Source organism: Gavialis gangeticus, unplaced genomic scaffold (genome assembly GCF_001723915.1).
Source record: "Gavialis gangeticus isolate Ggan-Ray unplaced genomic scaffold, GavGan_comp1, whole genome shotgun sequence".
Lineage (NCBI taxonomy): Eukaryota > Metazoa > Chordata > Crocodylia > Gavialidae > Gavialis > Gavialis gangeticus.
Window position 1 is genome coordinate 84,213,282 of NW_017729022.1, and position 13,962 is coordinate 84,227,243.

The following is a 13,962-nucleotide window of genomic DNA, read 5'->3' on the forward strand; positions in this document are numbered from 1 at the left end:
ATCTCCCACAGCAGGGATCCCAGCCCCACAGACCCTAGGCACGTGGTATACTAGCTAATGCCAAGAGGTGTCTACATGAGTGCCTCTCTCCAGTTTCACTGGGGCAGGCTGACAGAACAGTGGCTGCTTAGGGCTGTTTGGAGCTAATCAGCACGTCAGCCAGTACCCTGTTTTAGAAGTCTGAAGTAATGGAGAGAGGCCATTGTTTTGCTAATCAGGTAATAGACTGTTATCATTATCAGCCCCCAGCTGGATTGCTTGCCTGTCAGTTTGCTGCAGACAGCATGAGGAAGCAGGGAGGGAGATTGAAAATCTCCATATCATCAACAGATGCATGTACTGCAACCCCTCCACATCCCCTGCTTGCCTCAGAGTGCTAGACCGGGCCTGGGAGCTGGCAAGACTCCCACCCCTTGAGCAGCCAGCACAGAAAAGCCTGGGAACGTGCAGGCAGACCTCCCCAATGAGAGAGTCCTACTGGGGCCTGGCCACACCCCCCTCAGCTCAGTTCCCTGCAGAAGGGAAGGGAGGGCTGCTTTAGTGCCCTCCACCTTCTAGCCTGAGCCACTGCAGGCATGTACCTGAAATTCCTCAGTCCAGAGAGAATGTCTGTCTGGTTCAGCCTAGCCAGGTTAGACTAACCTGCAAAGATTGAATCAATTCAGGCTCAGGATTTTTGAATGTCTGTCCCTAGCCCCAGAAGCGACATGTGCAGGTGCATGCAAGTGCATGTACACCCCTGGGGCGTGGCAGTGCACCCCCTAGAAAAGGCGCTACCAACACTATCAGCGGTGCCTGCAGGCAGTTGCCGCTCACCACCCCACTGCTGACACCGCCGGCGGCATCTGCGGGTGGTCCATGATCCCTGCTGACTGCCAATGCCAGCAGTGACTGTGGGTGGTCACCTCCCCCTCCCAGGCCCGTGCGGAGCAGCTGGGTGCAGCACCTGTTGCAGGAAGCGGGACCAGCCTCTCCCACCTGCCCCCCAGTGAGTCTTGCAGCTCCCAGCAGCATCTTTAGAGGCAGGGCCGAACCCAGAGACACCAGGGTGCAGCTGGGACCTGCCCACCCAAGGAGTGATTCCCATGGCCCCTTCTGCCCTGCCCAGGGTCAGAGCTGGGATCCCTGCACCCCTAGGCAGCAGCTCCCGCCTCCTTCCCCTGGTCCCCATGGAGCCGCTGCCACCCCCTCACTTGTCCAGCTGGAAACCTATGCCTCAGGTAACCAGCACTTTTAGCTTACCAGCACCCCCACTTGTGTATCCAGTAAAATTGAGTGAACTGAAAAGTGGATATAAATCAGTTAAAACCAAATAACTTCAATAAAAAAATCAGGGAATTTATCAGTTAAAATAGATAAAGCTGAAAATGTGGAACACTATGCCTGGGCCACACCATCGGGGTGAGAATAGCGCCAGCCATGGGCACACAGGCCATGCCACTCCCACCACTTCACCATGGGCTTCCTTGGTGCCATTTGCTGCACCACCCCACCCCCTGGGGCAGGAGCAGAAAGTAGATTCTCATAGAGGCAGGGAGCCTAAAGACTCCAGTTGCTGCATAAACTGGAAAAATAAGGGGTGCATCAGCCAGGTAGAAGCCCAGGAGCTGCACAGTAATCCCTCACGTGTTGTATGCAGCTTCTGGGCCACATGTGGAACAATTTTGCCCAATTCCCTTTCAAAAACAGTACAAGCAGAAGACAAATGTAATGATTCAGCTAATGCAGTAGTTACAATTGCCTAAGACTGTGTCCTGTAATGCTGAGTTGCCAGGGCAGAAGAATAACCATTTCCTATGTCGCCTGCCTTGGCAATAAAAGACAATGCATACATTAAAATAAAAATGTGGGATTTGCCAAATATTGCAGTCAACAAAAATTGTGAAAACAGTTTAAATTCTTGAGAGAGCAGTATCTTAACACCTTTGATTTTCCCCTTTGTCACCTGGATCACTGAGGTCAGGGAAGGAAAATGTGCAGAAATTAATCCAGCCTAAGCAAAATGATTTTTCAGTTATTCAAATGGGTTAAGGGGTTTTTGCTTAAATTTACCTCTCCAAAATTCATTATTGAACAAAAATGAAACACGGGTGAGTTTATCCCCAAAGTAATATGTCCAAAAGTTCTGTAAGTGAAAATAGAGGTATAATTATAACTGTTCTACAAGTTTAGCTATGTAGTTTGATACTATGCAAATGTGACAATAAAGATAAGGTTATGTCAAAGACTAGGAATTACATACTTAAAGGGGAAAACAATTTTGTGTTCTTTATCAATAATACGTTGTACTTCCTTCCATTCATAGACCTCAGCATGTTTTGTAACTTTCAGTATCAGACCTGCTTTGGAAGTGAGAAAACCTAAGCAAAAAATTATTTTGAATTTGTATTTGAATTTTTTTTTACTCTAAAAATGTTGCTAAAATGAATCCTGTAGTGTTAAATTGCCAATTTAATGTCTTCCAGATCTTGATGCAAATTTGTGGGAAACCTAAATGCATTGGATTTCTCTTGTAAAATAACATTAGAATTTTAGATACAGTTGCATAACAATTGTCAATGTAACCCACAAAATGGGCCACAGTCAGTGAGTAACTTACAGTCCAGGAAATGGTTTCCAGTTTGCACACAATCACATAACATTTTCTTTATGTGAGATGAGAGCATCTGTAATGATGTGTACTGTATACAAATAGCATGGGTTATGAGTCTTTCCCAGTAACATCTGTTGTGTAAGTAGTCATTTAATTCTATAAGAACCAGGCACTCCAGCTTGTTGGCTAATTTTTAAAAAAAAAATTAAAATGAAATTGATTTCCTCCTTTCAGTAGAGTCTTTTGGGACATTGCCGAAGTGCTTTTATTAATATGGAATAATAAAATTCCAGGAGTCTCTTGATAGAACTCCATTAACTCTTATAGATTATTTGGCATGCTATAGCAACGTAATCCAGTTAGCAACCCAGCTTCACTTTTTTCCCCCAAATTTTCTGATCATCTGATTATATATCTTAGATGACTTTAAAGGATGTAGAAGAGCATTTATTAAGACAAGCATTTTAAGAGGTTGGATATGCAACCAAATTCAATAGGAAAGAATCAGGCTGCTAAGTGAACTGGAACTGTGCACCCTTATGATCTGCTGGTATGGCTGGTTTCCTAGGCCTGCTGCTTTCAGCCACACTGCCCTTTTTGAGACCTGCCATTCTCAGGATCTCTATTTCAGGACAGATGCACAAGCAGATTGTCTCAGGGCTGGGGACATGAAACCCCCAAAATTCCTGGCCCCAAGATAAGTCTACCTGGCATGTTGGCCCCAAAACTGGATGGTGGAAAACTGGCTTCTTCACCGTGGCCTCTCACTGTTCTGTCACAATTTTTTTTTGTTTTTGTTCAACATTCATTGAACCTAAGATGGCTCAAATGTAGTATTTCAGGCTCAGTGAACTGACATTTTTGAGATAACTTCTTGTTGGGAAACTATAAGCAAAAGCTACACCTCTTGTATTAGTACTATTAGTATATTAAAGTTGGTCTTCCAAAAGTAAAAAAATCTATCCTAACATTTATTTTTGCTGTCATTATGTCTGATTACATTTAATGGCAGCACTTGGCATCTTAGTTCTGATGATTTAGATTTACTACACTTTAGAGCAGAATCTTGGCACCTTGTATATCTCCTGTTCACATAGAGGACATATATGCACAAAGGAGTGAGTTTTTTAAAGCTGCAGCTGCAATTCTGCATCTCATAGGTGTATTTTGGGAAAGGCTGAGATGAGTACAAAATGTGTTTGTCTATTCGTGGTTGGCAAAGAAGCTCCTTGAAAATTACTGCCAACTGAAGCAAGTTTGAGGAACCCTCAAGCTGTTATAATTTACATCAAGGGCTAGTTCTGCATCCAAGACCAAATGAGGGCTGGAAGTTCACATGAAGACAACTTTGCTCTCTGCCCCTCTCCTCCATAGCTGTGCTGAGAATTTATCTCTGAGACACCTGGGATTCCAGTCCCCTTGGTTGCTTTATTTGAATGTCTGAATGTATTTCCATTTATATGTACTTTTATGCTGCTTAGAAACTTTTTGATTAACTCTCAGCTTATATACATTTTTCAGGAGAACAAGATTCAGTTTGAAACAAACTCTTTGCACTTTTCCTGTATACCAGCGGTACCTAATTTATCTGGCTTTGAGGGCTAGATCTAGAACATGAAATCAGTCCCTGGGCTGGATCTGGTGCATTGTGTCAGTTCTGAGCCCCACAGGGAATACATTTTGGCAGTAATGTGGCAAGTGACAGCTGCGTTAAACCCTACTTTAGATCTGGAGGAATCCGATGGTCTGGATCTGGCCCAGGGAGGCCAAGTGAGTTTGACACCCTGGCTTAGGAGCCCAGTGCTCAGTACACTTATTTCCATTTTAATAAGTCACTTCATTCTTTAGAAGTAGCTCTCTAGGTCCAGAGTCCCCTATGATGGTCATTAAAGATACAATGTATATGTACAAGATGGTTCTTGAACTCTTTTCTTTGCAGGCTCATGAAGCAACACTGGAGGCTAGAGCCATCCCAGAACTGAATGAGCGATTCCAGCAGTTGGAGAAGGAGGTAGCCCGGTACCGGGAAGAATCCAGCAAAGCTCAAGCTGAAGTAGATCGCCTTCTGGAAATACTGAAGGAGATGGAAAATGAGAAGAATGATAAAGATAAGAAGATAGCAGAATTGGAGAGGTGAGATGGATATGTAGGTGGAAGGGAGCAAAGGGGGGGTGAAGAAAGTGGAGAACAATTGTTTGGGGAAAACACTGGGTTTTGCAACTTTGATTCTCAATCTCAGTATTTTAGAAATGTAGAGCTCCTTTGTTACACTTATCTGCCTGACTCTTCAGACAATGTCTGAATGTCTCCCCTGAGTCTTAAGGGAAAGGAGATGGTAAAAAAAGTGATGAGATCATGGTGTGTTTGGGGAATAAAAATAAATTACATTTAAACTTCTGGTTTAATAATTCAGTAAAATATCTTTGCTCACCACTCCAAACTGGGCAAAGAACCTGCAGCATTCATTGTCCGAGTCCCACTTATAGATGGTCTTGTTATTTTTCTAGATCTTATTCATGATTTGTTTGAGAAGTTGGGTGGTGTGTGGTGAACCCTTTGGCTTTCTGGATCAGAATTGCTTGTAGTAAATGGCAGGGAAGGCATGAAAACCAGCTTCGCACCTTACTTACTTATCTTCCATTAAAACAAGGCTTATGTTACTTTCTGACACTTAATTTTGCAATGCGCTAATCTCTCTTTTTTTAATTTTGGGTAGGGAAGGGTGTAAAAGTAGATGTATTTTTTGTTGACTTTGTTATTTACTTTGAAGATTGACTACCCAGGAGAAACTAAATGAAACATTAACTTAATTTTCTTGCATGCCTGGGCCATGTCAAGTGCCTTTTGGATGTTAGAATGGCTTCACATCACACTAGCATATCAAAATTTTTAACTGTGTTGCATTCAATATTAGAAAAAGTACACAAGGTGAGGAAGAGACCTTTTCTTTGTGACGCACTTAAAGCCAAGAATGCAGGACTTGATCTCCTCCTTGATGTTGCCACTTGTTTGTTGGCAGAATGTGGCTGGCACTTAAATTTTACAGTTTTCTGAAGGGGCTTGAAAAATGGCTTTCTAAGGACTTGTGTAGATTCTAAATCCATTCAGATCTCTATTTTCTCCTTTCAGTGCATTTCCAGGGTGAATTAACTTGAAGGTATATTTGCCTCCTGACTTCTGTAATTTGTGCCTCTACTTTATGCATTTGTGCTTTTTCTCACAATCTCTTCCTTTGCAGTAGTGCATACTCAGATATAGAAGTGACATACATAAAAATGTCTCTGCACCCATTTAAAAAATATTGGTAGTTGATGGCACTATGTTGAAACCAGTGAATTTGGATGACTCTGCCTGGATCAGTCTTTGGATGGACTTCATTCTTGTTGCACTGAAACTGGAATAACATTTTGAAGTATTTCCGCAGTCTTGTCTATTTGCTTGGTCCTTTTCTCTTGTTTTGGCTTGGGTTGTTTTCCATAGGCTTTTCTTTTATTTAGCAAGAATATTCCATGCCTGTGGCAGCAGGCAAAGCAGCTGAAATTGAAAAATGTAATCCCCCCTTTTTGTCCATCTTTTCTCCTTGCTAAACTACTTAACCCCACCTATGATATGTGCTGTATTTAATGGGACATTTGGGCAATGGATATAGAGACTAGATCTACTGAGTGTGTCCTTGAGGGAGGCAAAGGAAAATAGCAGGGGCAGTTTCATGTCATATTTGTCTGAATTTTTTTACTTTTCGTAGTATATCTGTGTTGAGCATATAGCTAACCTGATGCTGTCAGGACAGCTGATACTAGTTTGAGAACGTAACTGCATTATCTTTTAATCAGAGTAACTAAGGGTGGAGGTGTTTTTAACTGATTCATGGTCTTTATTCAAAAGTGCTCTAGGGCTGAAATAATTTTTGGAATCATATTTTGGAAAAAATTCTTAGAAATATTCAGCCTTCCTCATAACTTGTTCCCTCAGAAGAGACGTACAGAAGAAAGAAAATGCCATTATCTGTCACTTTTTCTGCACTAATGTTCAAGATTTAGCTCTCAAAAGCCGCAGTCAAGATCAGGACTTTGCTGTGCTACGCACCTTACAGGCACATAAAGGCATGGCCTCTGTCCTCAGGAGTTTATAGTCTAAGAAAAATATGAGAACTTCATAGTTTCATAATTGGTAGGGTCGGAAGGGACCTGAGCAGATCATCAAGTCCAACCCCCTGCCATGGGCAGGAAAGAGTGCTGGGGTCAAATGACCCTGGCTAAGTGATTGTCTAGCCTCCTTTTGAAGACCCCCAGGGTAGGAGCAAGCACCACTTCCTTTGGAAGTTGGTTTCTCTTGCACTCTAGTGCAGTGGTACTCAACCTTACAAATGTTGGAAAGTGACTTTTTCAGTAAAGAAATGCAATTCCAGAGAGTTGCAAAATAATTAGGGAGCAATTTTGTATTGTGATGTTTGTTTCCTACTGTTTTTAAACACAAGTTAAAGTCTTCCCATATTAATGGAAGCATAGTATCACAATGCCTGGATGTCATTCCACAGTCTGCTGCACTGATAATTTTTCAGTAACCTATGACTGTTCAATGCAAGCTGGTCTTATTCTGTGTTTTCTCTCTACTGCTGTAAAGTACCAAGTGGCTTTTTATCTGTTCATCCTGTCCTCCTCTCTGTTTGGCAGATGAGATGGCATAAAGTAGTTCTCCTTCCTTCTCAAATTCATGGTGTAGAAGGCTGGGAAATTTGTCCTAAGTATGCAAGCAAAGAAGAGGCCACTACTATGATCAGCATTTAGTGTTCTACCTAGGACTGTGTAAATCAGGATAAAAAACTTATCAGATTCATGCACTCTCTGAACCCATCTACTGGGTCAAAAGGTCTTTCACCTCCAGAGGCAGAAGCTGAATATCGTTGGTCTGGCAGACCATGAACTCATCAGTTACTGTGAGCAGTCATTTCAGGTCGAACAGTAATTTAACTGTAGTAGGAAAAAAGCTGAAGGTTTTAGACCCTTATAACAAGGTTTCCTGAGTCTAATTTTAATGTATCCATATTAATTTATGCATGACTTACTGTCCCTGGGTAATGTTGTCCAAACTATTCTTCATTCTCCCCATAGTCACAAAGTTCTCATATTTTCACACATGAGCAGAGATGTGTTTGCTAAGTGTACATGTTGGGTCTGTTTTTTTTGTCTTCCGTGCTTGTTTAAAACATTTTTACATGCTCAGCTTATATCCATGACAGTATTAGAAAGGCTTCTCTCCAGCTACAGTCTGGTTTTTATCCATGAAGAACATGTTGGCTGCTTTTTTGCTATTCAAGCTCTTCAGTGCAAAGAAGACCCTTGGCAGTTAGAAAGACTCAGAGCAGTTAGAAATAAGGGAGAGCCAACCAGCTCTATTTGCTGAAGCCAGTCACTACTTTATAGTGGAGAAGAAATGAGCTACATTCATAGCACAAATCTGATAGTGATGAAGATGTGAACTTTCAGCAACAGAAGGTCAAAAGTCCTTCCCTGCACTTCCAGCCCCACTGAAAAAGAATATAAGGCAGTTAAACAGCATGCCCTGAGGAGAACGGAAATAAGTAGCAAGACTGTATGAGCAGAGGGAGAGAAGGAAAGGGAAACCAAGAAAAAGGAAAATAGAAGACAGGGGATAAATTGGAGAGGGAGACAAAATAAAAAACAAAATGGCATCTTTTTATGCTTTTCAAAGAGGGGGAACTGCATTAAATCCAGTTTAAAATATGGACATTCTCTGTCTCTCTCTGTCTCTCTCTGTCTCTCTCTCTCTTTCTTGTAGTTCTACAAGGGTGTTATTCAGTTATGATTGGGAGGGTATGGAGCCACAAAATACCATATTTACATGAAGTCTATATAATGAAAGAGCTTGAGAAGTGCACTAGAGTCAGCAGCAAACTCAAAGCAGTGGCTCATTAATTTACAATTTCTTTTGTGGGTAGGTCTTTGTTCCATCCAAAGGGGATGTGGGAGATTGGGCTTACCCAGCATTTCCTTTGGATGAGCAATTTAATAGGTCCCCTTTGCTTGTGTCGTTGTACAGGGACATGTTTGTCTATTCAGTTGTTTTTACTAACTGTTGGTTTTCTGTATTGCCATCCCCTAATTGCCTCTCTGTGTTCCTGACTTTTCATTTGATGTATTTCGTTTGTTTTCCCACCCTTTCTTTCCATTTTTGTCTTCCAATGAGTTGTTTTATATGTGTGGGGTTTTTTTGGACTTGCTTTTTTCTTAGAAAGCACGCCTCCCACAAATTGCATCCTCCATACCAGGTGTCAGTCCCTGCACCGCAACACGTTGGGGGGTTTGTGTGGGACTTCCTGGGAAAGTGAGTGTCACATATGGCTACTGTTTCTTACTGGGATGGAATGTTACTGCTGGCTGGCTGAATGAATGGATGGCTGCTGCTGCTGTTAGCATTTGCTGCAATTATGCTTTTTTTTCTTTTTTGGATTGAAACAGAACTAATTATGCCAAATTCCGTTCTAACTGTCTTTGTGTTTGTCATGTTGCAGTGGTTATGGGCACAGTCCAAATAGCTTTTGTCATGACTCCTTACATTTGAAACATGGCAAAACCTATTTTTATTCCAACTTTTTCTTTTACCGTCTCTCACCCTTGGCCCAAAACTCTGCCACCACATTGGGCCTATACTAAACAGCTCCAGTACCATAAATTCTTTCAGAATTTGAGCTGACAAGTCTGTATTGCCTCATTCCCATGTCTCTTAGTAACAATCAGCACGTGGTAGAAAAGGAAAATTAAAATGGAAGAAGACAAATGAAGAATGGCATTGATCATCACAGCTATTGCAAGGGTTAAAATATCTCTACATTGCAATATTGTGTGGAGCACACAGTGTTGATCCTGTGTCAGAGACGGATTAATAATTATTCTCTTCCTGTCCTTTGTACCTCAGCACAGTAGGTAGTTTCTTTTGAGGTAACTAAAAGTAAGAGGATTCATTCTCTATGTTCCTACCAACATCATCCTTCATGCACAGAGGCTGTTGTATTTCAGTATCTCCTAAAAGTTCCAGAAAGCCAGTAATTTCACTCAGATTAGAGTCATGTAAATGTCTAACTTGTTCAGGGTCTTAATAAGAATGGAGAGGCTTTCCTCTGAGCGCATTCCTGGTAATCTCATCCGTACCTTGAATTACTGAGATTTCATTTTTCTAACTGGGTAGCTCATTTTATTACCATGTTTGCCTAAATTCTATAGCAGTCTTCTTACCAAAAATTTTGAGTAGAACAGGGGTAAGCCGTTTTTTCCAGCAGGGTGCCAAAATGACCCAACTTGGGTCTGAGTTGGCAGGCACTAGGACTTGACTGCCTCTGCTGCTTCTCCCTGATGCTCATTTGTGGCACTGCTAAGGGAGAGCTCCCCACTCTTATGAAGCCCCCAGAATCTGGCTGCAGTGCAAGCCTGCCAAAAATTTGGCCTCTAGTGATATAGGTATAGCACATCCTGCATCTGTGCACAGGGTGGAGCTAAATTACGATCCAGTCCTATGATAAATCATTCTTCTATCCTAGCAAATACACATGCTTTGCCCCTGTGCCTCTTAGTATTTCCACATTTCATCTTGGCATATTTTGTAGGAAGTCTCAGCATCATGCATAGTAGGGAGTGGTAAAACTGTGACCATGGGGTTCTCAAGTTTCACATTTAATACAGAAGTTTGGACCTCAGAACTGCACTGCTGACTTCTTTTCCTCACTTTTTCTTATCCTTCTCTGCTGGAATAAATCTACAGTCGCCTTCATGCTGTCTGGGTGACAACACTGAGAGTACAAGAGAAACAATGTCCCACCTCTCAGAACTAGTCTAGCAACAGAGAAGTCTGTGGCAGTTAGGAGGAGCTATTTCAAGGATTTTAGCCTTTACAGCTCTGAGCTAAAGAGTGCTTTGTTGATTGAGGGAGGTGGTACAGGTGCAGTCCAGTCAGCACGTAAGACCTATCCAGAGATGCAGCATGGTCAGTTCAGATAAAAATATATCAAACTTTAATATATCTCTGCTAGGGCTATGAGTGAAAATTATGGCTTTTCATTAAATTTAGGTGAATTTTCATAGAGAGGACAAAACAAACCTACCAGATATCAAGGCAGTCCCTAGCCAAATTTCAAGCCTTTGCCCAAAAAGCATGGAGTTCCTAGAACAACTCAGTAGTTAAAAGAACTCCATTAACATGGGTAAAACAACCTGTTTTCTCACAATCCTTTTCCTAGCTAAAAGTAGCTAAAACATTTTATGTGAAACTTCCCCCCCACACACAAAAATACTGCCTGAAGTTGACATCTGTCATGGAAAATGTCATCCTGACTACTAATTTAGCAAAGTTATAAGCAACTGAAAACAGGGACTTGTAATGGAAAGACTTAAGTAACTACCCCCAACTATAATAAATATTAAAGAAGTACTCTTGCACACATCTAATAGAAAATTAAGATGTTTTCTGAAGAAGGAAGTGGAAGAAATCTGACTAAGACCTAGTTGCTTCCTTCATGTTTATTAACATTTGTAAAGACTGGTACATCCTTGGCTCCAAAACATTTAAAATTTACTTCTCGAAGTAATTTTTTTCTCATTGTACATATTTATTTTTTTAAGCAAGACAAAGGTAGATTTGAGGCCTCCCCCCCAATGTTTCTTTCTGTTCCTTCATCCTCCTTCTTATTTTATCTTTATTCAAAGTGAACGATCAATTACAAAACCCAGGTGGAGTTCTCTATAGGAGAAGTGCATTCATTTTATACCATGATAGCTATTCTGAAGAGAAAAGAATATGAGGCTTAAATTTTAGAAAGTTATTTGTGTTGTGGAGCCCCTGTACTTGTGGGTACCTAACATTTTACCTCTCTGGAATGACATTGCTGATCTCAGAGTGGCTGTTCTTATACAGCAAAACTTTAAGAACTGATTAGAATCGGAAATTGTGGAACAAGAAATCATCCAAACACTGGATTGTGTTAAGTACAGTCTAAGACAGAAATGCTCAACTTTCAGCCCACGGGGCAAATGAAGCCTGCGAATCATTGGCATCTGGCCCACAGGGCTGGAAATTTGCCAGTGGGGGAGCAGCGGCAATTAATACTGCCACCTCTCCTCCTTTGCCAATGTCCAAGCTCCACACACTGGGTCTGAGCCAGGCCCCAGTCTTCCCTCTGCACAGTCAGATTGGGGTCGTGCCATGCCCTATCCCCTTGTGCAGCTGGTTTTGAACCAGCCCATATCTCCTTCTTCTTCTGCTCCTCCCCTGCTCCACCGTGAGTTCCTGCTATACCTCCTTCCTTCCTGCCTGGCCAAGTTGGGGTTAGGCCACACGCCTCTCACCACTGCAGTGCTTGGCCATGCCCCCCTCCCTTTCACACAGTCAGGTTGGGGCTGGGCCATACCCCCTTTCTTCCCCCTTCATGGGGCCAAGCCCCTTTCCCCTGCATGGCTGGATTAGGACCAAGCTGCCTCCTCCACTCCCCTCTGTGAGGCCAGATGGGGCCCCACCACAACTCCCAGGAGTATTGGATTGGGTCCACCAGGTACTGCCTGTCCAACCCCCTGGAAGAAAAGGTTGAGCACCATTGGTTTAAATCAAGATTACAGATTCCTATCCCATTACCTGGATTAGCTTTTAAAACACCTATTTTCTTTTTTCTCCATCCTGTCCAACTTGTCTCTCTCACCAGGACCCCCTCTTTTTTCCTACCTACCTTCCTACCCTTTGTATTCTAATCACTTCTTTCTATTTAGAAGCTCTGCTTCGTGCAGTTCCTTTAAAGCATCTGATAAAGAAGCCTGCTGTTTACAAAAGCTTTGACTATGAATCTCTGATTTAGTTTGTGGCGGCACAGTAGGGGATGCTGCTATGCAGAGCCACCCACCTCACTGTGCCAGAGCCAACAACCTTGCTTTAGGAGCCTCCCACGGGGTGCCTGCCACCAGCTGTCTCGCTTTCAGGAGAACATCCACAAGCCTGGGGTAATGCTGCCACCACCCAGGCACTGGCCTCTGTTAGGGCTCTGTGCAGCCCAGGGTACATGGACTCTGCAAGTCTTGGGGGTGCTTTGCCCACTGGCAATATTTCTGGGTTCCTCTTTTAGCCCAGAGCCTCCCAGGATCATCTTTGGTAGGACTGAGGGAACATAAACAGACAGCTCTGCTGGCCAGGGTGGGAGCAAAAAGACACAACTCTCCCCTCTACAGTGAAACATCCAGGCATGCTGTACCCAAATACCTTTATTGATGGGGGGAAGAGGAGGGTAGAACAAGGAAGTCAGAATACACTTTGAGCAAACATAATCAATCAGAGTCTTACACAGTCTTGGATGTAATAGTCCTTTTAAAATGCATCTGCCTAGACATAAATCCTAACTTCTAGCTAATTTCCAAGTTTTTACTTACAGAAATTCATCCAGGCAGGAGCCTGGAGGCAATTTGCTTGTGACTTTTCAAAATGCCTGCTGAAGGAAGAGCATTCCCCCCTCCCCTCAGGAATTTATCTGACCCGGTCACCTGGCTGACCAATCTGAACCAAATAGAAAGCAAGTGGGACAGAGAGGGGTACACCTGGAATGACACAGGGGAGAGCAGAGAGAGGGGGATTTCTTCACATAGTCTACAAAGTGCAAATGAACCCTGCCTTTTACCTAACTTAAGACACTTTAAAGCAGTCTGCCTTTCAGAAGGTAGGTGCTTAGCACTTTTAAAGAAAATGTTGAGCTCTGTACTCTGAACACGGGATTGTATTAAGGTGTCCTTGATTGTGTGTCTAATATCACTAATCACTTTTGAAATGTAGGCCAAAGTAAAAGGGCAGAGAAGAGACGTAGATATAGCCAGCAGCTGCAATTGTTTTCATAGAGAATCTGTAAAAAGCCATTATTTTGTGGCGACTTCAATTTTCTCTTTCTCTTTCTCGAAAAAGCAATTCCCTGGATTGTGGGTGGTTCTTTCCCATTCGTTTTTGGTTAGCTGCTGTTTATTTCCCTTTCTTTCGCTTTTACTTTGGGGAAGCAGCGAGTGGTGGTGAGGAGATGAGTACTTACTTTTTCTTTTTTTAAAGACCAGAGAACAGGGATAGTTCAACTCTCCACTTATCCAGAGGTCAGGCCTGGTGCACTCAGCTGTTGAATGAGCTGTGTGTGGTGCCCCATCATTGACCCTAGCTTGAGTGAGTGGCACTGATTAGCTCCACATTCAGTCAGCAAGACTGACACTCTTGAGCACTCTGTTGAGATTGTCCCTTTTATTGAATTTGGCAGCAAATTGGGAACTGTGTTTTATCGGCTGTTCCTCAGACAAAGGGCCAGAGGCATGATCTTGTAAAAACCGGGGGGGGGGGGGCGCAGG

The 13,962-nt window shown here is 42.6% G+C and overlaps 1 protein-coding gene across 6 annotated transcripts in view; it reads left to right on the top strand.

The window, feature by feature from the left end:
• The window catches only part of ERC1 (ELKS/RAB6-interacting/CAST family member 1), a 539,371-nt gene that overhangs the window by 220,391 nt on the left and 305,018 nt on the right, over positions 1-13,962 (top strand). For all 6 annotated transcript variants that reach the window (XM_019515532.1, XM_019515527.1, XM_019515529.1 and 3 more), the window contains one exon: positions 4,533-4,726. In XM_019515532.1, coding sequence (XP_019371077.1) covers positions 4,533-4,726 — 194 coding nt within the window. The remainder of the gene's footprint in view (positions 1-4,532; positions 4,727-13,962) is intronic.